Consider the following 26,998-nt stretch of genomic DNA (forward strand, 5'->3'; position numbering starts at 1 on the left):
GGTGTCTCCATTCTTGAAGCATATGAGGGTGAGTGTTGCTGACTAGAGCTGGCATTTTGAACTCTTTGAATCTCCACAAAAGTTCTTCTATCCATACAAGTCTTATTAATCTGCATTACAGCTTTGTAAGAGCGTATATATGCATGCTTCCATCTCTAAGGATCTTTAAGTGGGCTCTATAGAGGTTTATTCCTTAGGAATAACCAACATTTAACCACTTGAACTTTGTGGTTTATAGGACACCAATATTTTAAAATGAGCAAGTATGAATGTGATCTTCTCTGGATCTATAGAAGGAAACAATTTCAGGCCACATGCTTAGCTCCATCAGTGCTTTACTGCTAATGTTAGTTTGGGATGGACCATCTCTATCATTTCTCAAATTCATTTTCCAAGTCCTTCATATCAAATGAAAGGGAACAACTTAATAGGAAAGACTGATGGCTATATCAAAGTACAAATTCTCAATACTGCCAGCTAGTGACTTATTTATAAGTTGCTCACTTGAAGGATGTTGAGCCGGAGACAGCTCCCAGCCTCCCAAATCTCTCTAGAGAGAGCAAATGGTTACTGTGTTTTCTCACTATTTGTGTTTATATTTAGCAAATGTATTTGCACTTAAATAAAATTAAATAGAGACATTCAAGGATTGTGTTAAAAAAAAAAGAGACATTTAAGGAGAGAAAATATAATACATTACCCGGACTCGATAGTCTAGTGGTATCTGCCCCTTGGGGAGGTCAGCTGTTCGATTCGCAGGGCGGAGAGGCGTGCCCAGGGCCCTAACCGGTACAGGCAAAGGCTGGCGCCGGGCCTAGGTGGTGGGCTGGCCGAAGGTTGGCCAACACCTGGTTAATCAAAAAAAAAAAAAAAAAAATATAATACATTTTTTGACATATACCATAGTCCTTAACATATACCTTACCGCCATTGCTAGACTCTAGTCATCTCGAAAAGACACTTTTAAATCTTTTGCATTTGAAACTTTTAAAATCAAGCATAAATCTTATTAATCTTTTTTAAATGGCTACATTTATAAATAAATAATCAAAGTTTGACACGTAACATGAGAGTTGTTTTATATTATAATATAATTTTAATTTATTTGGTCAGCAAAATAATTGTTTTATTTGTAATATAAACAGACACACCAAAGGAGAAAATTTCACACACACACACAACCACCTCGCGCTCTCTCTACCATACAATTTACAAACAAAAGCAAAAAAAAAAAAACCAAAACCTCAGAGATTCGATCTTCATTCCCCGACGCCGGCGGAGATCTTATGGCGGGACAGTCGCGAAAATGGATGATTCTAGTGGCGACGATATGGATTCAGGCTTTCACCGGGACGAACTTCGATTTCTCGGCTTACTCTTCGGAGCTGAAATCGGTTCTGGGGATTTCGCAGGTGCAGCTTAACTACCTCGCCGTGGCTTCCGATCTCGGGAAGGTGTTCGGGTGGTCGTCGGGGCTCGCGCTGATGTATTTTCCGATCTGGACGGTGCTTTTCGCGGCGGCGTTTATGGGGTTCGTCGGTTATGGAGTACAGTGGCTCGTCATAACTAACTTCATCTCTTTGCCGTATATTATGGTAACTTCACTACTTCACTCTTCTTTCTACTTTTTTGATCAAACTGTTTTTCATTCATTTAAATTGTTTTCTTAATTATTATTGAGAACCACTACTTTATAATAATGTATTATTTTCAAAGGAAAAACACTATTTTATCATATTCCTCTTTTATTGAGAATCATTACTTTATGACTGAGCATAATTCGTTATTAAATAAATTAATCTAGGAGATAATATGTTCATAAGAAAATCGTGAAAACATAAAAGAGAAATGAAGAGAATGTAATAATCTACAAATTGTCTTTCATTTTTGAGAAATTGAAATATTATCCAACAACGCATTGGTTACTCAAAAAATGAAAAAAAAAAGTTTTAAATTTTGAGTTTATGTATTTTTCGTGTTAGACTGCAAACCTAGTTTAGCTAAGGTGACACATAGTTTTTCATGATTTGTTACAGTTTTAATTGTGGTTGTTATGAGCTTATGAAATGATATTTATGGTGACCTTTTTCTTGAAATATAAATCATTTGTGGAAGAACAAGTTGTATCGGGATTTCACTCAATTTTTGTGTGCTCATACGTAATTAATCGATTATTTAGTTAAACAGACAAGTGTGTTTTTAGTCGAATTGTTATTAATATAATCCAAACATTAATTTTTGAAAGTTGAAGTATAGACAACTTATCTCGTAAAATTATTAGTTCTTTTAAAATGCTATAATAAAATTTATCAAATTGCTGAAAGATACACAAGACATAGTTTTCTCTAATCAAAACTATGTATTGTTTGTTTGGAAAGTTTAGTTAGTTTTCTGTTACCATAAAATGACTTTTTTAATGCCAATTGGTACATATTTAAAGTTATTCAAATATTTATACTTTTTTTTTTTGTCAACTCAAATATTTATACATATAGTTTTGTCGCAATTCACAACTCACATTTTTTGTTGTCGTTTTGTTCTTTCTATATATTGGTGTATGCATTTATTTTTTAAAAACTTCGACAAGGTTCCAACAAGTCTTCTTCTTGTCATTTTCGGCTTGGCCGCCTTGTGTTTGATGGCTGCTTCAAAAACCTGCAATAATTTTTGATATAAAATATGAATAAAACAATTTTATCTGCATTGTTTTTTAAGAAACTTTTGATTAATCTTGGTTGCCTTGTGTACAGGTGTTCCTCTGTTGCTTACTTGCTGGTCTAAGCATCTGTTGGTTCAACACAGTCTGCTTTGTCCTCTGCATCAGTAACTTCCCTGCAAACAGATCACTTGCTCTTTCCCTCACCGTCAGCTTCAACGGTGTAAGCGCTGCTCTATACACTCTCGCTTACAACGCAATCAATCCAACATCTCCAGAGCTATACCTTCTCTTAAACGCTCTTATCCCTCTTGTCATCTCTTTCACTGCCATCATCCCTATTCTTCGCCAACCGCCTTTCGAGCCTCTTCCACCAGATGGAGTTCGCCGTGACTCTCTCATGTTTCTAATCCTCAACATTCTCGCCGCTTTAAACGGCGTTTATCTCCTTCTCTTTGAGTCAAACTCCTCTGCTTTAGCCTCTGCTCGTCTCCTCTTTGGTGGGGCTATCATTCTCTTGATCCTCCCTTTATGTATTCCCGGCTTAGTCATCGCTCGGAACTGGTATCTTCGCACCATCCACACCAGTTTCCGTCTAGAAGGTTCAGGTTTCATTCTTGTTGATCCTGATGAGCTTGAGTTGCATAAAGGGATGCTTGCACATGAAGCCAATAGAGCAAGCTACCAGTTGCTGAGCGATGATGTTGTGCCAAACCCGGTTAAGACTATAGCTGTGGAGGAAGGTGACGCTGATGAGTCTTCTTGTTGCAAGAAGCTTATCACAAGAGGTCAGCTTGAGCTATTGGGAATTGAACATTCTTTGTGGCAGCTCTTAAGCAGAGCTGATTTTTGGTTCTACTATGTCGCCTACTTCTGCGGTGGAACCATTGGACTTGTGTACAGCAACAACCTCGGTCAGATTGCTCAGTCTTTAGGACAAAGCTCAAACACCACAACTCTTGTCACACTTTACTCATCTTTCTCGTTCTTTGGAAGACTACTCTCTGCGACACCAGACTATATCCGAGCGTAAGCGAAATTTATTAATTTACCGTATTTACTAATTTATCAAATATTAATTTTATGGAGTTTATGGTTTGGTTCTGCGGGTTTTGACTTGGTTTAAGTTGTGCAGAAAGGTTTATTTTGCAAGAACCGGGTGGTTAGCAATCGCGCTATTACCAACACCAATCGCGCTTTTCTTGCTTGCATCATCAGGAACCGCGTCAGCACTACAAGTTGGAACTGCTCTGATGGGTCTAAGCTCAGGATTCATATTCGCCGCAGCTGTTTCCATCACCTCAGAGCTTTTTGGACCAAACAGTGTTGGAGTTAACCACAATATCTTGATCACAAACATACCAATAGGATCATTGATCTATGGATTCTTGGCTGCATTGGTCTATGATTCACATGGTACGACAGGGATCAAATCCATGACCGACTCTGTTGTGTGTATGGGACGAGGTTGCTATCACATGACGTTTGTCTGGTGGGGATGCTTGTCGGTACTTGGACTAGGTTCGAGTCTTGTCCTGTTTATAAGAACTAGAAAAGCTTATCAACGGTTTGAACAAGCTCGGATAAGTTCAAACATTGATTCATAGAAACTTGTCTCAATCCCCCAATGGCTTGTGTGTATATCATTATATATGTAGGATCTACATTATAACAGAAGTTATAATGGACTGTTAAACATTTTATATAAACAAAGGTTCACTTTCCATTTCAGTACTTACAACTTTAGGGATATATACAAAACCTCTGATCTTTAATACAAAGAAACAGCCTCTCATAAGCCAAAGCCATCTTACTCGCTGTGAACATCTCCGCCGCATACTCTCTACACTTCCACCCTCTCTCAGCCAACCTCTCCGCTCCTTCGGCCACCGCAGCTTCCATAACCGCCGTCAGAGCCTCCACATTAGGTGCAAACATAAACCCAAACTCGTCATTCACCACAACACTCCTCTTTATGCTCGGATACCTCGACGCCATCACTGGTTTACCACTCAACATCGCTTCCATCAGAGTTAAATCAAGCCCTTGTGGTCTTAGCGTGGGATTCACGAATATATCGATTCCATTGTAAAATCCCTTGAGCTCATTTGGGTTTAGGGATCCCAAAACGGTAACTTTATCGCCAAGTTTCTTGTAACGTTGCTCCCACGGACCTGATCCAGCCACCACGAGGTGAACATTAGAATGCGTTTCGATTAGTTTTGAGAAAGCTTCGAAGAGTAACGGATGTCCTTTATCTTTCACCAATCTCCCTGCGACTCCTAAAACAATCGCCGATGACTTTTCTTGTAGCCCAAGTTTCGACCTAAACAGAGAACGTAGCTTCTTGTCTGAACTGAATCCCTTTTCATCGACTCCGTTGAGGATCACGTGGACCCTTTTCTCCGGAATCTGGTAAACGTCTCTTAGCATTTCCCCGCAGCTATCGCTGATTGCTATATGATGAGCGTAGTTGTGGAAGAATCTGATTTCGTCGAGTATCTTGGGAAGCACGGCACTGTGTAGGCTTGCGTTGAAGCTTTGTAATCTTGGTTCTCCTGGTTTGCGGATAAGATCTTGGTAAAGGCTCGAGTGTAAGCTCTCTAGCGCAATGCCGTGCCATGTTACGGCTAGGTTTGGAACCTCCCGGGCCTTCCAGTACGGTAAAGACACGCTCTCGGAGTGGACCACGTCAAAAGGTTGTTTCTGGTTCTCTTCTTGGTAAAGATCCCATGCTTTTCTGTATTGCCATTTGCCGGGCTCTGAACCTCCGTGGGAATGTATTGTAGGGTTTATGATTTTGTTGGTTTCAAGGGAAGGGTCTAAGGGAGAGGTGAAAACGTGGACGCGGTGTCCACGGCGGGCTAGAGCAGTGTAGAGAGTGAGGGCGTGGCGTTCCATACCGCCCGGGTTAGGTCCATTGGGCCATTTACGGGAAAAAACAGCGAGTTTTAGAGTTTTGGGAGGAGGGCTGGTTAAGGAGAAAGCAAGGCGGTTCCAGGGAAACTGGGCGGTTTGGAGGTCGCCAGACCACGGTGGCTGATATGTGTAAGAGGAGGAGAATGCGGCGGTGGAAGAGGAGCAAGAGGATGTGTGGAGGAGGAAGAGAGATAGGATGCTAAAGGGGACGGTGAAGAAGAGAAAAGTGCAAAGTCTAGGTTTCTTGTGTTTGGTTTTTGAAGGCATTATTTTGACTTTTTCTTCTTCTGTCTTTTTAGACTTTAGCTCGTCTTACAAGAAAAAATACAACTCAGACTTAGCTCTAAACTGCAAACTCGAGCTGAATAAAAGAATAAAAACGAATAACGAAAATATGGAACGAATCTGGCTCAGCTCAAGCACAAGAACACAAGAACTTTGACGTGAATCAAGAGCAGAGAGAATGGATTTTGAGTTTTTATTAATCTCGAGGTTTTTAGTCGACGGTGGTTACTTAATTCCACATGCCGAAAAACGCGCGTATCACATGGCTCATGATTTGAATAAATTGTTATTAGGTCCTCATATGTTGTGGTGTTTCTTTAATTGGCAAAGACTTTTAATTATTGATCAATTTGTTTCTTTTTAAAAAAAAATATGCTTAGAAAATAAATTATTTGGAAAGCAAAATAGAATATGAAAACTTTAGTTATGAAATAAAGAGTCGGCTTCTCTCTTTTCGGAGAGAGAGAGTTGTTCTCTCTATTTCTCTTCTTATCTCCCTTAAATCTTTCAGAATAAGAGATCTCGCCGACTGTTTTTGTTTTCCATCTCCGGATCTTCCGGTTATGGTTCCCGATTGATCGGGCTTTGCCTCCGGGAAGTAGCGATTCTCTTAGCGTTATCTTCGCCGGCTTTTGTCTCCGGAAAGAGGTGTTCCCGTTATATCTCTTCGCCGGCTCTTCACCGGGTTTTTTCTCGGTTCCGCTTGATCGTCGTTTTTGCCCCTTCTTTGTCCCATCGACTCTCGATCTAATCCTCCGAAGCCTTTCACTCCATGTAATTAGGTCGTCTCATCTTCATGCTTATTCCTATCAACAAAGATGACTGCTCGTTCATGAAGGAAGATCAAAGTTCTTTTGGATCGATTGCAGACGGTGGTTTTCTTCCGAAGCGGTGGACCGGTTGCGTCTTGGCCTTCCGTGAAGACCACTATGTTGGTTTTTCACTGATCCTTTTCCGCGGGCGGCGGAGCTCCGACGTGACTCTTTTCGGTAGAGGTGGTGGTGCTTCGTCTTGACGCGTGTCTTTGAGTCGTTTGTCGCTCAGATACGTAGTGGCAAATGTCACTGACCTTCCTCAACGGTTTCCTCTGTTGGGCTGTAGGCCCACAGAGTTATGTAAATGCGGCCCGTTTGTTTAGGCCTTCTGTTTTATCTTTGTGTTGGGCTAGTCTCTTGTTGGACTCTGATCCATTTTAATAAATCTCCCAGTTGACAAAAAAAAAAAAAGAATATGAAAAAACTCAAAAACAAACAAAGTAGACTTTGGCAGGATGTATACTATTTATATATTGAGCTTATTTATCATGCAATGATTTTATATTCACAATATAATATATTATGCGAGTAGATTGTGATATCAAGTATACTGTTTTATATATTGAGCTTATTTATCATGCAATAATTTTAATACTCACAATATAATAGATTATGCAAGAAGATTGTGACATCAAGTATACTATTTATATATTGAGCTTCTTTACCATGCAATAATTTTAAATTCACAATATAATAGATTATGCATAATAAGTTTCCTCTCCACAATAAAAGTTAAAAATGACAATGAAAACAATTGTCATGATTGATCTCTACTTATTACCAGAGGTTAGGCTTTGCTGGCTCTATGTAACTAAGAACAGAACAGTCACAATCAGCAAAAGAGATTTCTTTCTTTATTCTTTTCCCATTTAGTAGCTCTTCTGGTATACAGAAACGGCCTCTCTTAGACACAACAGCTTCATCCACAGCGGTTTCAGTTTCTTTTCCAGATACAGCTTTCTCGAGGCTACTCTCCTGTAATCCCTGCAATCTACAATCATTCTCATCAGGTGCATATAACAAGCTCATCCCACATTTCACCACCTCACAGCAATCTAGCTTTCTTTTGGATACACCATCGGTAACAAAGAACTTGAACGAGGCTGTGGTGTTGCAACATCGGCTGAGATCATGGCTTTTCTTGGCGTGGAAGCAGTTGTTGTAACTGATGAAGACGTGATCAGAGGTAAGCTTTCTTGGTTCTTCTTCGCAGCTAGATGATGATCCACATTGCTCTTTCCATCCTCCGAGATTACAAGTAAAGCTGATGCAATCACCGTCCTCGTTTCTGAACTTGCACTTGCATATTACTGAGAATCGGTTTGTTTTATCTACATAGTCCTCGAATGAGACAACTACACAGAGTGAAAGTCCTATGAACTTATCGTCGCACCAGTGGGGAGGAAGGTGAGTTTCCATGGAAGATCCCATTCTCTGATGGCGGAACCATAATGGCAAATCGTTCCCTGGAAAATTTACACTAGCTAAAGGTTCTGAAACTAGTCCCTGAAATGATAAAAACATGCCATGAGATGTGAACCAAAACGTTACTAGAATAACAACAGAGTAATGAGAGTTGAACCTTATGATTACGTTGAATGGATCCATTCCCCAGTATTTGGCTCTTGAGTTGAGTATGAGCCACAATACTTTCTTGCGCATCTCTGTTTAGCTTAAAACAATCAGTGAAGACGAAAGTAGACTGGCTCCTTTCAGCTACCACAATAATCGTCATGGGTTTAGCTACTGTTTCGAGTGAGATACAGCCATGAGCATCCAGATACTGCAGATTTGATGGAAGCACTGGAAGAGAAACGAGGTTTTGGCAATGCTTCAAGTAAAGAGATTTGAGATGATGAAGTTCCTTGATGCTTCCAGGTAGATTTTTGATGTTGTTTCTGCTCAAGCATAAAGTCTGCAGCAAGGATAAGCAGCTAAAGCTGTCTGGCAACTTGTACAGATTACAATCTGTGAGATACATGTCTGATAACCGCGAGCAGCCAGAGAAAGGCAGCAGCTCCAAACACGTGAGATCATGGACTTTAGATCCACCAAATGAGAACAGCTTGAGATTGCTCATATACATTTTTCTGGGAGTTTGTTTGATGGCTGTATCATCCATGAGCAGAATCTCTAAGCTTCCCATGTCTTCGTTGACGTCCGGGAAAATCTCTAGCTTTGAACATCCAGAGAGAAGCAGTTCTTTGAGAGATTTCAGCTTGCAAAGAGTGGTAGGAAGATGCATCAACCTGGTACACTTCTTCAAATTCAACACCGAAAGTTTCTGGAGACTTTCTATGGATTCAGGAACTCTTTTAACCGCTGTGCCATCCAAATACAGAGATTCTATGTTTTCTGAGATAGTTGGAAATTTCTTGAGTTTTGAACATCCGCTGAGGATGACAAACTTCAGAGACTTCAAATTGATTCTCTTTGGAAGACTCTTGAGGTTTATGCAATCTCTGAGATTCAGTGAAACAAGACTGTCCATCTGCCGGATCGCTGAACACTTGGTTAAACTTGTGCAGTTTTCAAGATTCAGTCTCTCGAGTTTACGAGCTTCCAACAAGCCAGTTAGATTCATCAACTCTTTTGAATAACTGAGATCGACCCACCTTAACTCTCCTGTGTTCTGCAATAAGCAGATCAATAATTTAACAACCACATACAATAAGTACTAACTAACACTTTAGACCTGAAGTTGTACCTTCTCATCTTCCCACAGTTGCATAATGTTGCTATAACGCAGACTAAGATCAACGAGTTTCTTCGGGTTAAAGTTCGATGGAAGATACTCCAGAGGGTACCCTTGCCAGTGGAGATACACCAGCTCATCTGGAAAACAATCAAGCCCATTGGGAAAACGTAATCTACAATCATTCTCACACCACTTGGAACAATGAGAATTGTAGAACTTGAGGAATTTGAGATTCCACATCCTCGAGAAAATATCAGCACTTAGCTTCATGCTATATACATTAGACATATCTAGGAAGATGCCTCTGATCTCTGCAGTGCCCTGGAAAAGAAAAAAAATAATAATAGTCAACAACTATAGTAGAAAATCACATTCATAAGACAAATGAAACATTCTGGCTCACCGTTTTGTACTTTAAAACACGACAGATGTCTTCTTGGTCCCATAACCTTCCTCTGTTACCTGCTTCTTTGATGGATGATTCATAACCAACTTCCCTCCCCATAGTAAGCAGTAAGTCATGCATCTCAAGCCGGTTATCCGAGACTGTTATCAAGCACTTGTCAATAAGGTCATTAATCAGAATAGAAGCATCAGTATGGTGAGTGCTCAGAACACTCGAAACAAAGTCCAACTTCTCTGATCTAAAGAAGCAAGCAACATCAAGAAAAATGCTCTGTTCTTCCTCACATAGCTCCTCATAGCTCACTTTCAGCACGTCATGGATCTTCCCATCTGGTCTTCTCTGCAACCTCTCCCATTTCAACTTCCAGTAAGACTTATCTCTTTGACATAGATCAGAACCTAACAGCTTCAGAGCTAGTGGATGTCCTTTAGAATAATCCACAAACTTGTTTGATAGATCCATTAGCTCCGGAGTGGTGCAGAGATTACTAGAAAAGGCACTCAAGCAGAAAAGCTCCAGACTCTCTCTTCCGCTCAACCTCGGAACCACGTATGTTTCATTGACAACCTTTTCTAGGAGTTTCTTGTTACTTGTTGTTATAACAATCCGTGTTCCTTCTCGGTACAGCTCTTGTCCTGCTCCACCAATAAGATTTCTCAGTTGATTTTCGTTGGCCACATCGTCGAGCACAATAAACAGTTTCTTGTTCCGAAGACGATCCTTAAAGGCTTCGTGGGCACCTTCAGGAGCTCCAACATCAATATTCTCTTCATCTAATAACTTACGGAGGAGTTTCCGCTGCAAATGGTCTAATCCATGTAGCTTTGACTCGTTCTGAACGTTTGCAAGAAAGCAGTAACCATCAAAGCGATTGTAGTTCTGCTTATACACACAGTCTGCAACAGTTGTCTTGCCAATCCCAGCCATCCCAAGAACTCCGACGATTCGCACACAGCTTGTCTCTTCAAAGTCAATTAACTTTTCTAGCTCCATCATACGTGATTTAATGCCTGGAAGACCACGAAATTCTGATGGAGACAACTTGTTTATCACCTTGAACGTTTCCTTGGCAATTTTGTCGACAAAGTCACACTCCGGGCTGCCAAAATGCATCATCATGTTAACAACGATAAGGTTGACAATGAAACGAAAAAAGGATAAAAGTTTAATCTTGATGAAATTTTATTGTCTTGCATTAGAAACTACAAGAGTGATACAACACAAAGCACCTAACTTGGCATGAATAAGGTTCCAGTTAGTAAACCGTATTTCAGTTAAACTAGAGTGTTGGGGGTGGATTTACATCCTCCCTCAAGGCCCATTAGACAATGTACTAGGCCCATTTGGCTAGAAAACCCTAGACATATCGTTCTATAAATAAGGAGCTCCTCCTTATGAGAAAGGATCTCTTCTTCCATTTTACACATAAAACACTTCTTACAAAGAGCTTATTGATTCTTAGATTTATTTACACTTGTAATCATACATGTAATATAATCTTTAATCAATAAATTCTTTTTGATGTTCTTTTTCCATTTGATTTCTATGTTGATTTCTCTTTAGCCTCAAGAATCTAAGAAATCTATTTCTTAAATTCTTCATTGTATGAATCCGACAAACACACCATTTTCGGTTCAAACAGTTGGCGCTAGAAGGAGGGGGCCAAAGAGAACAATCTTCATAGCATATCAAACTTGGGAAAACCCTAGATCTAGGGTTTAAAAAAAAAAAAAAAAAAAAAAAAAAACAAAAACGATTCTTTCTTCTCCGACTTTCTTCTTCTTCGATTTGGACGGCTAGAAAATATGGAAAAACACGATTCTTGCAAAAGGACGAAGCTTTATTCGAAACCTTGCCGTTGATGTCACCAACGAACCGAAGATTCTCAACTTGCTGTCTCGTCGAAGAAGAACCGATCCGGCTGGCGGAGGAACCGGAGCTGCCAGTCCCGCTGGGCGGCGATGACGGAGGAGGGGCAGCTGCCGAAGCTTCCATTGTTGATTCGCGCGAAGGCGGGGTCGTGGTGGGAGAACTCTGACTCGATCTCGGAGGATGAACTCTGACTCGATCTCAGCTTGCCGTCTCGTCCTTTCTTACCCTTCTTCGTGACTCGGCCTTCTTCGTGACTCGGGGCGAGAAGAAAGATGATGACGACCGTGATTAATCTTGGCACAAGCAGAGACGAAGTCAACTCAAGCTCTCGAGACAAGAATCGGTTAACAAGAAACCCAAGAGATGACGTAATCACCTCGTCCTCGTCATTCCCTCCGGCTAGATCCCGACGACGACGGAGCCACACACAGACTGTGGCGATCTGCTCCAAGTCATCAAATCCAATAGCGAAGAAACTGAGCGGCAGAGAGTAACGGGTCGCATCCTCAGCTCTTCACAAAGAAGCTGTTCGCGGGCAGAAGTACGATATCGGGGTTGTGATCTCTGTTCAGAGGCTTCTCTTCATCTCGACGATCTCGATCCGTGACCAGCTCTCGGACCTAATTGGTAAAGTCATCAGCTTTGAGCTCACCACCATCTCAGCTCAGACAAGAGAGATCCACGAGACGACGAGCTCGTACCATAAGTCCACCATCTTCAGCATCACAGCGAACGAAGAGACAGACCGAGAGAAAGTTGAGAGAAGCTACATAAACATTTGATCGACACAGCGAACGAAGGGTTGGAAGCTCTCTCACGAAGCCTTGCTGTTGATGTTACCAAAGAACCTCCAAAGTTCGAGACTTTCTTGTTGGACGAACTTGTCGCTTCCTGCAAACCGTCTGACACACCATTTTCGGTTCAAACATCGAGCCAGCGAGTAAACCGAGACTTAAACAGATGATACTCCGGAGCTCAATGAAAACACCCAACTCAACCTCCTTTAAAAAAGTTAAACCGAGGGCTCAACCAAATATAAACCGGACTTCAATTACAATTCTAAACCGAAAATTTCAGATTCAATTTCGTATGTTTAGCTTAGGTACCTGCTCTCCGAACGAGACGTCTAATATATCAGTGGACAGTGGTATGTTTCGAAACAGTGAACCTACGCTCCTTCACCAGTTATTAAACCGTATCGAGAGAGTAAACCGAGACTTAACAAAATGATATACCGGAGCTCATTGAAACACTCAAGTCCCTTAAAAAGGTAAACCGAGACTCAAACAAATTATAAACCGGAGTTCAATTAAAATTCGAAACCGGATAATTCAGATCCAATTTCATATGGCTAAGGTACCTTCTCTCCGGAAGCACATAGCCGGCGATATCAGATGAAGCTCTTAGAGCTTCTTTCCACGCCGGAACTCTGTGTTCAGATCCCTGGAAGACCTCTTCAGATCGTTCGAACGGAGCTCCGAATTTCCCAGTCTGGTACCTCACGTCCGACGCCGGAACTTTGTAGAAGACCGGCAAAACCACCTGATCGAAGGTCCTCTTGCAGTCCATGATCTTGGCGAGTTCCTCTAAGCACCACGCGGAATCCGCGTAATTCTCGGAGAAAACGACGATGGAGATCTTCGATTGCTCGATTCGTTCGAGAAGCGCCGAGAGATCGTTGCCTCGCCGGAGTTCCTCATCGATGAAAGCGTCGATCCCTTTCCGGCGAAGAAAATCGAGGAGATAGCAGGTGAAGGAGTGGCGCGTGTCTGTGCCTCGGAAGCTGAGAAACACGTCGTACTGACGGCGGGAAGGATCGGATTTGCAGGAAGATGTAGCAGCCATGGAAGATGAATTCGAGGTTAGGAAATGAGGATTTGAGATCTTATTTTGAATTATATATTATTATCAAAAACCATTCAATAAATCAAGTGGGGTTTAACACGAGGTTGGTGGGTGGAAATGATTGGACTATGAACAGTGGATCTGATCTCTTTCTTGCGTCTCTCCTTCTCTTGATCGAAAGAGATACGATTCAGTGTTCTAACAAGTCCTTCTTGATCGAAACTCTCTCTCTCTCTACCTTCAGTGAGATGGAGATTCTCTTCGAGAAATATTTGACAACCGCCGATCTCAGTTGGCTTAACATATTTCTCTTTGGCGCCAACGAGGAGGTCGTTGAGTACTTTGGCTTAGCCACCGTCTTCGCTAGAGGCGCTGAAATGATCCTTCGAGTACAGGATGAGGAAGGCAAGCCATGGGAGTTCGGATTCTTAGACGTCAACATCCAATTCTACCAATTAACCAACGGTTGGAGTAACTACGTTAAGGAGAAGCAGCTTGGTGTCGGAGACATTGTTTTCTTGCAGCGAATTTTCACAGACAGCAGCAGGCTCTTCATTGGCTTTAGTAGGCGCGAAGCTGCTCTCGACGGCACATCCTCTGATAAACTCAAGGAAGTTAACTCTCCTCTCCCGCTAAGAAGTCATGTGCATAGCGTTACAGAGTTTGACCCCGTTTTAGTGTTTTCCTGTGCTGCAAACCAGGAGTCCGGGGAGAGATACTTCATCAGCTACATCTCCACAGAGTTGTGTCTCCGTGGCTTCACCCCTTTGATATATGATCTAACAAGGGGCACATTGACTGGGTGTCTGGAGCTGCCACACAGATCACGGGTTGGTATTATTATTTTCTCCAACAACTATGCTTCTTCTAGACAGTGCCAGGATAATTTTGTGGCAATAATGGACCATTCGAAAGCAAACAGCCTTGTGCTTCTTCCAGTGTTTTTTAAAGTGAAGGTTACAGACATTAGAGGCCAAAGTGGCTCGTTTGGAAGAGCATTCTCACAGCTTGAGAATTCAATTCAGGCATCCCAAGTTCCCACCTTCACCTTCATCGATAAACATCAGTATATGAAAGGGTAAATAATTTCTTTCTTTTCTCACTAGTGTATGGTGTGTGGTAATTGTATTTGATTCTGATAATTTTTCTGCGCAGGGGAGAGGTTATACTTGCCAAAAATATTGTTAGCAATGTCTGTTTGCTGCTCAGTTCTGAAAATAACATGAAACTAAGAGGAAGGCTTCAAATGAATAGTGTATTGTCTTTACTATATTGTTCTCAATCCTCAGCCCCACATATTGTTGGACTTTGGGGTATGGCTGGCATAGGGAAAACAACCATCGCTAGAGAAATTTTCAGAACACAAGCTGATAGATATGACGTCTGCTACTTTCTGCCAGACTTCCATATAGCGTGTCAAATGAGAGGACTGAGTCATCTGCGTGATGAATTCTTCTCAAAAATCTATGGGGAAGAAAAGGTTACTGTAGACGCATGTGATACAAAACTAAGTTTCCTAAGGGATAGGTTCCTTAGTAAAAAGGTTCTCGTTGTTCTTGATGGCGTGAGTAGTGCTAGAGATGCAGAATTTTTGGTTGGAGGGTTTGGCTGGTTTTCTGGCGGACATACACTCATCTTAACATCTAGAAATAGGCAAGTTCTTATACAGTGTACCGCTAAAGAGATTTACGAAATCCAGAAACTATCCGAGCATGAATCTCTTCACGTATGCTCACAGTTTGCCGCTGTACAAAATTGGAAGGAAAGAACGTCGTTGGTCTCTGAGCTGGTGAACTACGCTAGTGGGATACCACTGGCTCTGCGTGCCTTAGGTTCGTCCTTACAAAATAACTGCATTGTCGGTGAGAAGCAACATCTGAAAACATTGCGTCAACATCCTCTAGTTGAGATTCAGGATGCATTTAAGAGAAGTTTTGATGTACTAGATGGCAACGAGAAGCACATATTTTTGGACCTTGCATGTTTTTTCCGAGGGGAGAATAAAGATTATGTAGTGAGCATCCTTGATGCTTGCGGTTTTTTTACAGATTTAGGAATCTATGGTCTCATCGATGAGTCTCTCATCAGCCTTGTAGGTAACAGAATAGAAATGCCCAACATTTTTCAAGACACGGGTCGATTTGTTGTTTGTCAAGAAAATAATGAGACAGGGAAGCGTAGCAGATTGTTGGATCCTACTGACATTGTTGATGTGCTGACCAACAACTCCGTAAGTCTTAGAAAGTGTATATCTATTACTTCCACTGAAAATTAGAATACTGCTTAGGTTCCTTTTTACACTTAGAGAAGCTTATGTTTCTGAGCCCCTTTATCAATTTTCTTCAGGGAACAGAAGCAATTGAAGGCATATTTCTCGATGCATCTGGCTTAACATTTGAGCTGAGTACTACTGCTTTTGAGAAGATGTACAGACTTAGATTGCTCAAGCTCTACTGTCCAACTTCTGAAAACCATTGCAAGGTAAGTCTACCTCAAGGCCTTTACTCTTTGCCTGATGAGCTACGTCTACTCCACTGGGAACGATATCCTCTAGGATCCTTACCTCGGAACTTCAATCCTAAAAATATCGTAGAACTGAACATGCCCTATAGCAACATGACAAGACTATGGAAGGGAACAAAGGTATGTTTTGACATTATAGGATTATCTGCTGCATACATTAAGTAATTAGCTTTTACTTGATTACCCATTTAGTTATTGTTGTTGTAAACAGAATCTTGAGAGGTTGAAGAGGATCATTCTGAGTCACTCCCGACAGTTGACTAAATTCCCAAGGCTTTCAAAGGCCAAAAACCTTGAGCTTATTGATCTTGAAGGATGTACGAGTCTGGTTAAGGTTAACTCATCTATTCTTCATCATCAAAAGCTTACTTTCTTGAGTCTGAAAGACTGTTCACGTTTGCGAAGTATGCCTGCCACGGTTCATTTAGAAGCTCTTAAAGTTCTTAATCTATCTGGCTGCTCAGAGCTCGAGGATCTTCAGGATTTCTCACCAAACCTTAGTGAGCTATATCTCGCTGGGACTGCCATTACAGAAATACCATCTTCAATAGGTGGTCTCACTAGACTTGTTACACTAGATCTGGAGAATTGTAATAGACTTCAGCATCTGCCACCAGAGATAAGTAACCTGAAAGCTGTGGTCAGTCTTAGCGCAAAACGTCCTGCATCTTCCAAGGAATCAAGGGATCTTGCTAGCTTTGTGGATGTGGCACCACCATATAGAAGATATCGGTTGAAGAGATGTATTGAAGCTGTTATTCTGAGCTTAAGAAAAAGGAAGCGAGAAAAGATTTTCTCTATAGCCACAAACCTTTCTGAGGTAAACATCTGACACAATCATTAGCAAATACATGTTAATGGGATTCTGACTATCACCTTGAATGAGATTTCGTGACGGTTTAAAAAAGATTTTGAGTTTCTCTCCTCTTGTAAACCAGCTATAGCTTCATTTTGCAGGTTATGCGTGCCTCGGTCTCTACCTGGGGATTCTTTGGTTTACCAGAAAGACCCGGCGAACCTGAATGCGCATATTACATGAAGACAGGAGGCTGCAAATTCGGTAGTGACTGTAAATTTCACCATCCGAGACACAGAGAAACTCATATCCCAGGTTTAAGCTCCTTTAGCCACCCATTACGACCAGTAAGCCACTTCTTAAACTAGCAGTAGCAGACGTCAAATTTCCTTCCTTTAAACCTCATATCGTGCAAGTACAACTATCCTCACTTAAAATCCTCTGTCGACTTCAACCTGACGTCTGCTCTTTAAAAAAAAAAAAAAAAGTTTTCATTTCATTAGAATTGTCTTGTGTGTCGCTTGCTCATATTTTTATCTACTCTTTCGACAGGGAAATCCTGTGTGTGCCTCGTATTATTACACTGGAAACTGCAGCTCGGGTGCTACTTGTATGTTTGATCACCCATCGTCGATACCGACTCACAGGGACACATCTTTCGTGGCTTCCTTGACACCAAACTTGAATCCGCGAGGATTTTCATCTTCAATTGGAGATTCATCAAGTGAGCTTGTGGAAGCAGCAACTAAGAAACGGAGAATACACCATAACACATCTCCCATGGTTTCTGAGACACCGCTCTTGAATCTGCGAGGATTTGTTTCTTCAATTGGAGATGCATCAAGTAAGCTTGTGGAAGCACCAACTTCGAAAGTAAGAATAGCAGCACGTAAGAAACAACGAATACACAAGAACACAACTTCCATGGCTTCTGAGACGCCACATTTGAATCCCCCAGAACTTTCTTCTTCTCCTGGAGCTTTATCAAGTGAACATGTGAAGCAGAACAAGGATTAAGTGCAAAGCTTTTGTCACATCAAAACGTGCAAGGATTTGATGATTATTGATGAAGAACCAGTTTGTAAGCACCATTCCTTTGTATTATTCTACAGAGATTAACAAAACAATAACAGTTACCAAATACACTATGAAAACTATATATATATATATATATATTTTGGATCAAAAACTATGAAATTAAACTGTTGAAAGTTGAAACAAAAACATATAAAATACATATGATAGTAAAGAACAACAAATAGCATAATAAAAAAGATTCATTGGAATGAAAAAACAAAAATGCAAATATTTATGTAGATAGCTAATCTATTCTACCGTGCATTGAATCTTCGCAGCACAACGAAGTCCCGACCCAGAGGGCTTCTTCCTCAGTCCTCCGCAACTCTCCCTTTCTTTCGTTCTTGCCTTCTCTCCAGATCCAAACTCTCACCATTTTCTTCACAAGTGAACACCAAATCCAATTCGATCCACTCTCTTCCAAAATCTCTAATCCATTTCCAAAATTCAAATTCAGTTTCGTTTCATGATTTTGATCTCGTGAAACCTCATGGATTCGCACCCTTCCTTAACCGGAAGGTCCATCGGAAACAGCAACCGATCCAGCTTAGATCTCGGCCACTCTTCCTCTTCATCACATTCATCCTTAACCAAATCGATCTCGGACGCAAGCAGCCAAAGCCTCTCCTCGATCCTCAACAACCCGCACGTAGGCAAATCCGGCGTCTACGGCACCGACGCCTCCTGGGTCGGCTGGTGGTCATCCTCCTCAACCTCCGTATCCCCCTCCGAGTTCTCCCCCGTCGCCTCCGCAAAGCTCCCCGGCTCGGACCTAACCAGATCCGACTTCAACACCTACATCTCCTCGATCTCCGACTCCCACAACAGATTCGAAGATATCATAAACCACACAAAAGAAGAAGAGAGCTCCGAGCTCGATCAGGAGCGCCACGTGTCCGGTTTAGCTTCCTGCCTCCGCGAGGTCCCTTCGCTCTACTTCAAGGAGGATTTCGCGTTAGAGGACGGGGCTACATTCCGCTCCGCGTGCCCCTTCTCGAGCTTGAACGAGAATCTAGCGCTTCAGGAGAAGTTATCGCAGTATCTCGACGTCGTTGAGATGCATCTCGTGAAGGAGATCTCGGTGAGGTCTGATTCGTTCTTCGAGGCGCAGGGACAGCTGGAGGATTTGAATGTGAAGATCGTCGAGGGCTGTAGGAGGATCCGTGACTTGAAAGAGACGATTCGGGTGATCGATAGGAGTTTGGTGGATTCGGCGAGGCGGATTCAGGAGCTGAGCTCGACTAGGGTTAATATGTTGGAGCTGCAGCGTAAATTGAGGGTTATTTTGTATGTTAACCAAGCTCTCACTGCACTCAAATTGGTAATTTTTTTTTTTATGATTGGTTTTGGTTAGAGTAGTGTTCGAGTTAAGATGCTTTTTGTGGGGTGGAAGTTTGATTCTTTATTGTTCCAGTTTGTTGCGTCTGCAGATTGTGCTGGGGCTTTGGATATAACTGACGATCTCCAGAACTTGTTGGTGAGTTTCTTTGTGATTGATGTTTTAGGGTGCTTTTTCTTAAGAAGCTAAAGTTGTTTCCTTTTTTAGGCTGGAGATGAGCTGACTGGTCTACATTGCTTCCGTCATCTTCGTGATCATGTTACTATTTCCATTGATTCTATAAACAGGTGCGTCTCTTTTCGGGTTATGATAATGACGAAAATGTGTTATATTCAGTCTGCTTGTAATGCTCTTTTGGGAGAAGCTTTTCGAGCTTTTGTTTTAACGCCGATAAAATGTTTGTTATGTTCGTGGATGGAATGGGAAACACGTTGCAACCCAGTCGCATTTCTTGTTAAATGTGCCAAGTACCTTACCAAAGCAACCAACTAATTCTGGGTTCATTTTTTAGGAAAGAGGTGAAAATTTGATCTAGTGATTGTGTTTTAGTTTTGCTGTTAAACCTTTTGGAAACTAGAAATTTGTGTCAATTAAATGTTTAGCATAGGGAGTTTCAGTTCTTTCGTATTGATGTTTCGTGTAAACATAGTAGTTCACCTTCTATGTTTACTAGTCCTGTTTCTCCATTACTCTCTTTTTTTTTGGTCTAGTGTGTGATGGATTGTTGATTTTTTCGTTGTAGTATTCTCACAGCAGAATTTATGCGTATCTCAATACACAATACTGGGGAAATAGATGTACTGATTTTATCGTCAGCAAAAAAACGGGGATCCATTTCATCTAATGGGGAGACCGGTGATGAAGTAAGTCTCATCCGATACAAATGCATGTTTTTAATGATTTTGGGCGCTTCTTTTTGTACTATTCCGAGCTTAATTGTGGGTGTAAAAAATGAATAGAAGATCTGAAATTGTCAGAAGCTTTAGATTAATCAGAAAAAGAACGGTAAAAATATTCAGCAGGACTCTTATCTTCCACCTTGCAGGTTAAGCTAGAAGAAGAAGATACGTCTACTTTATGTGATCGGCTTCTTCCTCTAGTAATTGGATTGCTAAGAACGGTAAGTGGTCGGTCCTAATTATTTTTCAACTCATGTTACCATTAAGGTTGACAATGCTTTGCTGTTTTAATTTCTTAGTGAGAGCTGTCTCTGGTCACTATTGTTAATTTGTAGTGCTCATTAATTTGTAGTTTCTTATTTGTTTTCCTTTGGACTGTATTTCGTAGGCAAAGTTCCCCTCAATTTTGAGGATGTATCGTGAGGCACTAACATCTGAAATGAAAAATGCAATCAAGAACGCAGTTGCTGAGCTGCTTCCAATTCTTGTTGCAAGATCGCTGGAGTCTGACTTTTCACATGGGGAGCGCTCAGTAGATGTTGATGGTAAAATTATATCTGTTATTGCTATGTAGTTAGATTGTCATGTGAATTAGTTTTTGCATGAAATCATAGTTGAAGATAAGTTTAGCACGTGAAAATGTGAAATACCAATTATTCACATGCTTGTTTTCTTTTTGTTCTCTAATTTGATTTGAGACCTGGCTGAAACATCAGTGGAAGAAATTAGTCTACTTAATGAATGTTGGCCGAAAAGTTATTTTTAGGACTACAATTATCCTCTCTTATGATAATGTATTCTACTTCAGTGGTAATTTGTCTCTCTAGAATCCATGCTTATTTCTAGTGCTACTACAGGTGGTGGCTTATCTCTCGCAAGCAAGTTGAGGACCCTGTCATCGGAGGCGTTTGTTAATCTCTTAACTGCTATATTTAGGATTGTTCAGGTAATATATGCATCAGTTATAGGACTTTTAATTACGATAACAACATTATAGGAAGTACGACATATATGTCCACTTACGTTAAACCTTTGGCAGCAGTTTTAGTTTGGTTTTGATACATCTACTATATTGAGGTTTGGGACCTTTCGCTTCATATAAATTTTCTTTGGTATTGCGGTTTCGTGAAGATTTAGTAGTTCATACTTCACAATATTAGTTCACCTTCTATATTTACCTGTCCTGTTTCTCTATTACCATAAGATGTAATATGATTTCATTTCATTTAGTGAATGCAGGCACATCTTGTCCGGGCTTCGGAAGTGAAAAAAGCGATTGAATGGATCCTCTGCAATATCGATGGACATTATGCAGCTGATTCCGTTGCAGCTGCAATTGCTGTTGGTGCTGTAGCGGCCGAATCAGCCCAGGAATCAGGTTTCCAAAGCGGACAATTAGTGTCTTCTCCATTGGGTAGTCTTACCTCAAAGACCCCTTCATTGCAGAGAAAATCAAGCGACGCAACAAACTTGATGAACATGTCAAGAAACTTCAGGTTTTCTATTTTATTTATGTTTATATGTTCCAAATTGTCGCAGTTGCCTGTAACACAAGCTTTGTTATGCTTGGAACAATATTTAGGTTTTTTCTTCTACATATAGGGCCGATGTCTTGAGAGAAAACACAGAAGCTGTCTTTGCGGCCTGTGAGGTTACTCATGCTAGATGGGCAAAGCTACTAGGAGTCCGTGCTCTTCTTCATCCAAAATTGAAATTGCAGGAGTTCATGAGCATTTATGATCTCACCCAAGAATTTATAACAGTTACGGAGAAGGTATTTGTTCAAAACTTCTCCTCATAAAAGAGATGAGAAATTGCATTGGTTATTCTTGCGTGACATTTGTTTGGAAATTCACAGATTGGCGGACGGTTGGGATCTAGTATACGTGGGACGCTGCAATCACAAGCCAAAGCCTTTGTAGATTCCCAGCATGAAGCTCGGGTTAGTCTCTGTATATAAATGGTTATAGATTTCACAGAAAGGACATGTAATTTTTTTTAGTTTCATGGCTGACAAAATTTGTGAAAAGTACATTTTATAACCGAGTAGTGTTGAGCTATGTTGACTTCATCCCATAGATGCATATTCCGTAATTATTTTACCATCCAACTTCTTTCAATATCAAGAGTTCTGGTCGTTACTCTAATTTGTATTTTGCTTTACTGTAGATGACAAAACTAAAAGCCGTCCTTGATCAAGAAACATGGGATGAGATAGATGTTCCCGAAGAATTCCAATCCATAATCAGTTCACTTTTTGCATCCCAGGAGTTGATTTCTGGGAAAGGTGATGATGCTGATATTAAAACACACAGAAACCCGCTTCCTCTCAATGGGTCTCTCACTTCAGGTACTGAAGATCAAAGTACTGAATCACGAAATGAAAAATCGGAATCTAGTGAAGGTGCTGCAGTTAGTAACGCGCAAGTGAAATCTACAGTCAAGGCTAGTGTATCTTCTGTTACGAATAATCAAAGTAATCAGAAGGCGCACGGAAAATCTAACCTTTTCTATCAAGGAGTTGGTTACCACATGGTAAACTGGTTAGTGTTCATGTTATGCATTTTAACCTTTGTCTAGTCGGTTAATCTTCTTGTTATGCATTATTAACTATTTCTAGCGTTTGATAGGTTTAGATTGCTTAATATTTAGTTCCTGTCCAGGCTTGAAATGTTAGTTAAGCTGATGCATTTCCTTTTGTGTCTGCAGCGGGTTAATATTGCTCAAGATGTTGTCAGAATACATTGATATGAACAATTCTTTGCCAGCTTTGTCCTCGGAAATTGTTCTTCGTGTTGTTGAAGTGTTGAGATTTTTCAACACTAGGACATGCCAACTTGTTTTGGGTGCTGGTGCTATGCAGGTAAAAATATGCTTTAAATGGAGGAGAATAGTAGCTTCATTGCTGAGTAGCTTTATTAAGTTTTCTTACTGTGATCTATATTTTAATCAGATGTATCACCTCACTTGTCTTCTGCAATTGAACCTTCTTAACATAAAAGAATTTTAGTTTCTATTTACACAAAACAGATGTAATCTTCATTACTTTTGACCTTTTGGCCATACGTACGTGCTGTAGGTGTCTGGTTTGAAGTCCATTAAGGCAAAACACTTGGCGCTTGCAAGTCAAGTAATCGACTTCACTTACACTATTATTCCTGGTATGTGATATTTTATCTTCTTCTTTTTCTCTAACTGTTGCAGTCATAATATGCTCGCTAAGATTATATATTCATATCATTTGATTCTCCTCTGTAAAATGTTTTACTTGGTGTCATCCAAGCATTTCCTTATTCACCTTCCAAAATATGAGGTTTCTTACGGTGGTTGTTGGCTGTTTTTACATGTCCAAATTATGTTTTTCTAAGATGTCAGCTTAGTCTCTCCGCTTTTCAGCTTCCCAATGATTTTTGTTTGAATCATCCCTAACTCATTATTCATGCATAACAGTCTCTTTTTTCTTTTTGTGGTCGTAGAATCCAGAAGAATTATGTTTTCAAAAGTTCCTGAGGCTAGAAAGCCACTATTGTCAGTAGATATTGACAAAGTTGCTCAGGTACGTTTCTCTCTCTGCATTCTGCCTTCTGTCTCTTTACTCTTACATGTTGTAAAGTTTTGGAGGTCGTTGCACACCTGATAAGGAAGTAGTTTGGAAAAAAGTTCAAACTAGTTGGTTATCTATAGGTTTCTAGTATATAAGTTTTAAAATGGCGGTCTCCATTAACTTCGGCATCTGGCCAATTCTCAGGATTATAGGGTTCATCGAGATGAAATATACACAAAACTAGTTCAGATAATGAGAGAAAGGCTATTGGCGCATCTTCATGGTTTGCCGAAAGTTGTTGAAGGCTGGAACAGACCGCCAGACACCAACAAACAAACTAAAGAGTTTGCGTGGCCACTCACGAGGGTGATTTTATTCTCATTCACTAATCTTATAAAGATAATAGTAGTGTTATTTTGTCTAATTTGCATTTAATTATACAGGAAGTTGGTTACCTTCATCGTGTCTTGTCCGAGACACTGCATGAAGCGGATGTCCAAGCAATCTTCAGGTGAGAATTCATGCAACTGTCATAGTATATACATTCAGGCATGCCCAAAAAAAATTTCTTTCTTATAAATGCTATATAGCCAGGAAGTAATCTTACAGGTTCTAAACTCACTTCTTTTTACCTTGCTCCTTAATTCGTTTTCATGATTATTGTAGGCAGGTGATTTTGATAATTCACACACAAACTTCTCAAACGCTGGCCAACTTGGAGATAAGCTCTCCAGAGGCAAAGAAAAGGTAACTTTATTTCTTTCTTTTGTTCTTAAAAAAGAAACCAACTTAGCCTCTGTAATAAACGCTCTTGTTTTTAATCAGGTTGAAGCTTCATGTTGAGCTCATCCTCAAATGCATCCGATCGTTACCATCCGACAATACCAATCAGCCAGGCATCCCAAATTGGGGGCAACTAGATGAATTCTTTGCACAACACTTTAGAGAAGAAGAAGAAGAAGAAGGTGGCGGCCAAGCTGAGTAATGAAGTCGTGTCATTGTACAGCAAAATTGTTTCTTCTCACTTCCTAAGTAAAAAGAATCAGAGTTTGAGTATGAGGGTGGATTACTCGTCCTGTAGATTTAGCTTATAGGTGACAAGTTTCTTCCTTCTTCTCTCACTACCAATGAATCATTCTGCAACCAAAGGCACTTACAAATGCAATTTATGGATCTGTAACGTGTGTTACATTCAGTTACTGAGTTTGGCCCTTCAAATTGCAGGTGTGTTACAGTCATGGCCTCATGAAAATTATATCAAACTATGGTATGTACGTTTCTCGTTTTCCTAGATGTTGCTTTTTTTATTATCTTATTCTAACCCGAGTTGTAAGAGGTACCAGTGATTGAACAAATTTTTTTGAGGGTAATTAGATTTTAGACGTGCATATATTTAAGTGGGACAAAATTTTCGTGTGCTTTATTATATCCAATACATTCATTCTAAAAAAAAAATTCTATTCAAGCAGCATTTGTTTATGTTGTTCCGATTTAGACAGCGTCTTAACACCTGAAAGGTTACTGTCATTTTTCAATAGTGTAGGGTGTAGGAAGGTCAAGTGTTCAAATCGTGACGTTATACCAATTAAAGAACTAAAACGTCGAATTTCTTGTGAAATAGTGGTCAGCATCCTGAGGTAGCATGGTACCAGATTACAGAAAGTTTGAATTTTTAGTTTAGTTTAGTTTGATGGTTTTTTTTTTATCCTGTGAGGTTCCGTTTGGTATATAAGTGACTAACTAACATTGTAGTCATTTCATTTCAAATAAAAAAACAGACAATTCTAGTGAATTTTGGTTTGTTCAAATTGGTTCAGTGTCATAAATTTTAGTTTTAATTGACAAAGACAAAAAATGGCCGCATATAAATTGATACAAACGAACGCTGTCATCAAAATGTAAGTTAAACCACAACACAATAAAATTCAAGGAAATAAAGTCAATTTGGGTTGGAGAAAATTTCTCGGATTCTTTTCCGAGCTTCAGTTGCAGTTTACTCACCGGTTTGTTACCTTGTGGAGCGGTCCGTACGGAGCCTGAAGGTGCAATCGAGACTACTTCGGTTTTTTTCGTTGGTGAGGATTGTCTCTCAAAGTCACTTGTGACTATTTCTTATCTGTTCGATTTTGTCGTGGAAGCTTTATCGACGCATTCAAGCTTGGAATTGAATTCGCTGTTGAATCGGACACCATGTTCACAAGTGAAAATGTCAAAAACATAAAATAGTAAGAATCCAAGAGCAATAGGCATTAACATTTGTTCTTTGTTAATAAGAATTTCAGAAACATAAAATAGTAATGATAGGCAAGTGTTCCTTGTTAATAAGAATCCGGAGTAATAGAATATGTGTATCAAAAGTCAGATGATCACATACATTAAGGATTGATCTAAATTCTTTGAAATATCGTTTTATTGTTATGACTTAATCATTAACATCTGTTGTATATGAGTTCATGAGAATTTTAGGATTTTTAAAGCATTAACATTTGTTCATTTGGTTGGCTATTTATCTGGTGAAAAACCTAACTGGGATTTAAGTCTATTGTATGAAATTGATATAGTTAGATATATAATAGTATCTTGATTTTTAAAAGGTGACCCATTTTAAAACTATCTAGAATAATTTATGATATTATATTCCAAAATGTGAAGATATCAAATGTCTCATATAATAACAAGCCAAGTCAAGGTTTAAAGTTTATTGAGTTTGGTACGGTTGTATTATTTGTTAGGATTTTTTTTTTAAACTAATGTTAGGACTATTGCATGACTAATTCATATGTATAGGCTGGTAAAAGAGTTTTATTTTAATACTATTAGGATAGTTTATTTTCAACTATGTCTAATTGAATTCTCTATGTAAGCTTCGTGGTTTTTCCAAACTAATTTAAATTTTTGGCTAATGAAATTCACAGCTTACAACTGAGTTTTGGGGTCTAGTTATTAACTATTGTTTTCGGAACTTGGCTGGATTACGAGGGAATATCAAAAAACAAAGCCGATCCTAAAATTCAAAAGGCCATAAATATTTTAAAGTAGATTTTAATATTTTTTCTTACATATTGAAGTCATAAAATTTATGTATCCTAATTCTATAAATGAAGATGTGAAGAAAAATGTTTAAAGAACATGAAAGAATAATATTAGAGGCAGACAAGAGAAATCGAATGCACAATTAAAGCACAATGAAAACTAGATTGGCTTCCTCTTTATTTAAAATTTTGAGATTTAGTCTAAAGTTACTTGTTATCTTTATTAACAAAAAGCTTATAAGGAATGCTAAAATGCTTATAATCTGAGAAACATACAAACTTACAATTCTAA

At 39.8% G+C, this 26,998-nt stretch overlaps 5 protein-coding genes across 13 annotated transcripts; 3 read left to right on the forward strand and 2 right to left on the reverse strand.

Moving 5' to 3' along the window:
* Positions 1-1,116: 1,116 nt before the first annotated feature.
* On the forward strand, positions 1,117-4,380 carry LOC106446418 (protein NUCLEAR FUSION DEFECTIVE 4). The gene is made up of 3 exons (XM_013888138.3): positions 1,117-1,595; positions 2,751-3,685; positions 3,792-4,380. Exons 1-3 carry the CDS (start codon positions 1,287-1,289, stop codon positions 4,261-4,263), a joined length of 1,716 nt encoding a protein of 571 aa, XP_013743592.1. The 5' UTR covers positions 1,117-1,286; the 3' UTR covers positions 4,264-4,380.
* Positions 4,381-4,399: 19 nt separating this feature from the next.
* Positions 4,400-5,910, reverse strand: LOC106448478. Its single transcript, XM_013890360.3, has one exon. It carries the CDS (start codon positions 5,840-5,842, stop codon positions 4,400-4,402), a length of 1,443 nt encoding a protein of 480 aa, XP_013745814.1. The 5' UTR covers positions 5,843-5,910.
* Positions 5,911-7,347: 1,437 nt separating this feature from the next.
* LOC106446420 (disease resistance protein RPP2B-like) lies at positions 7,348-13,496 on the reverse strand. Of its 2 annotated transcripts, none has more exons than XM_013888145.3 (5): positions 13,012-13,496; positions 9,777-10,878; positions 9,383-9,694; positions 8,258-9,307; positions 7,348-8,181 (listed from the first exon to the last, which is right to left on the reverse strand). In XM_013888145.3, the coding sequence occupies exons 1-5, from the start codon at positions 13,494-13,496 to the stop codon at positions 7,453-7,455; spliced, it is 3,678 nt and encodes a 1,225-aa protein (XP_013743599.1). In that variant the 3' UTR covers positions 7,348-7,452. The 2 variants fall into 2 exon arrangements, with proteins under 2 accessions (XP_013743599.1, XP_048628569.1); XM_048772612.1 differs by having other exon boundaries at positions 9,777-9,919; positions 13,012-13,145.
* On the forward strand, positions 13,275-17,998 carry LOC106446419 (disease resistance protein RPP2A). 6 transcript variants are annotated; one of them, XM_013888141.3, is made up of 7 exons: positions 13,275-13,512; positions 13,633-14,574; positions 14,652-15,726; positions 15,843-16,139; positions 16,231-16,839; positions 16,977-17,162; positions 17,368-17,998. In XM_013888141.3, the coding sequence occupies exons 1-7, from the start codon at positions 13,502-13,504 to the stop codon at positions 17,830-17,832; spliced, it is 3,585 nt and encodes a 1,194-aa protein (XP_013743595.2). In that variant the 5' UTR covers positions 13,275-13,501; the 3' UTR covers positions 17,833-17,998. The 6 variants fall into 6 exon arrangements, 4 of the variants coding, with proteins under 4 accessions (XP_013743595.2, XP_013743593.2, XP_013743598.2 ...); XR_007332775.1 differs by having other exon boundaries at positions 13,502-14,574; positions 16,964-17,162; positions 17,368-17,689; XR_007332776.1 differs by having other exon boundaries at positions 13,502-14,574; positions 16,964-17,130; positions 17,368-17,689.
* On the forward strand, positions 17,967-25,145 carry LOC125598874 (vacuolar protein sorting-associated protein 54, chloroplastic-like). Of its 3 annotated transcripts, none has more exons than XR_007332777.1 (19): positions 17,967-19,213; positions 19,307-19,369; positions 19,439-19,518; positions 19,974-20,094; positions 20,277-20,351; positions 20,519-20,675; positions 20,988-21,076; positions 21,370-21,626; positions 21,733-21,904; positions 21,989-22,072; positions 22,300-22,673; positions 22,840-22,993; positions 23,210-23,291; positions 23,607-23,686; positions 23,879-24,040; positions 24,118-24,185; positions 24,341-24,421; positions 24,500-24,768; positions 24,899-25,145. XR_007332777.1 is itself a non-coding variant. In XM_048772614.1 (19 exons), exons 1-19 carry the CDS (start codon positions 18,383-18,385, stop codon positions 24,657-24,659), a joined length of 3,027 nt encoding a protein of 1,008 aa, XP_048628571.1. In that variant the 5' UTR covers positions 17,967-18,382; the 3' UTR covers positions 24,660-25,145. The 3 variants fall into 3 exon arrangements, 2 of the variants coding, with proteins under 2 accessions (XP_048628571.1, XP_048628570.1); XM_048772614.1 differs by having other exon boundaries at positions 22,300-22,417; positions 22,481-22,673; positions 24,500-25,145; XM_048772613.1 differs by having other exon boundaries at positions 24,500-25,145.
* Positions 25,146-26,998: the final 1,853 nt, after the last annotated feature.

Source organism: Brassica napus, unplaced genomic scaffold (assembly GCF_020379485.1).
Source record: "Brassica napus cultivar Da-Ae unplaced genomic scaffold, Da-Ae ScsIHWf_1783;HRSCAF=2417, whole genome shotgun sequence".
NCBI lineage: Eukaryota > Viridiplantae > Streptophyta > Magnoliopsida > Brassicales > Brassicaceae > Brassica > Brassica napus.

Excerpts from the sequence above, each read along its gene's own strand:
- LOC106446418 (XM_013888138.3), top strand. The coding sequence starts at position 1,287 with ATGGCGGGACAGTCGCGAAAATGGATGATTCTAGTGGCGACGATATGG. Across the intron at positions 1,596-2,750 it reads TCTCTTTGCCGTATATTATG|GTGTTCCTCTGTTGCTTACT; the intron begins GTAACTTCACTA and ends CCTTGTGTACAG. Across the intron at positions 3,686-3,791 it reads ACACCAGACTATATCCGAGC|AAAGGTTTATTTTGCAAGAA; the intron begins GTAAGCGAAATT and ends TAAGTTGTGCAG.
- LOC106448478 (XM_013890360.3), bottom strand. The coding sequence starts at position 5,842 with ATGCCTTCAAAAACCAAACACAAGAAACCTAGACTTTGCACTTTTCTC.
- LOC106446420 (XM_013888145.3), bottom strand. The coding sequence starts at position 13,496 with ATGGCTGCTACATCTTCCTGCAAATCCGATCCTTCCCGCCGTCAGTAC. Across the intron at positions 9,695-9,776 it reads GTGTTTTAAAGTACAAAACG|GGCACTGCAGAGATCAGAGG; the intron begins GTGAGCCAGAAT and ends TTTCTTTTCCAG. Across the intron at positions 9,308-9,382 it reads AACTGTGGGAAGATGAGAAG|AACACAGGAGAGTTAAGGTG; the intron begins GTACAACTTCAG and ends TGCTTATTGCAG.
- LOC106446419 (XM_013888139.3), top strand. The coding sequence starts at position 13,502 with ATGAATTCGAGGTTAGGAAATGAGGATTTGAGATCTTATTTTGAATTA. Across the intron at positions 16,140-16,230 it reads GACTATGGAAGGGAACAAAG|AATCTTGAGAGGTTGAAGAG; the intron begins GTATGTTTTGAC and ends TGTTGTAAACAG. Across the intron at positions 17,163-17,367 it reads TTAGCCACCCATTACGACCA|GGAAATCCTGTGTGTGCCTC; the intron begins GTAAGCCACTTC and ends CTCTTTCGACAG.
- LOC125598874 (XM_048772613.1), top strand. The coding sequence starts at position 18,383 with ATGGATTCGCACCCTTCCTTAACCGGAAGGTCCATCGGAAACAGCAAC. Across the intron at positions 20,352-20,518 it reads TAATTGGATTGCTAAGAACG|GCAAAGTTCCCCTCAATTTT; the intron begins GTAAGTGGTCGG and ends TGTATTTCGTAG. Across the intron at positions 21,627-21,732 it reads AACATGTCAAGAAACTTCAG|GGCCGATGTCTTGAGAGAAA; the intron begins GTTTTCTATTTT and ends TTCTACATATAG.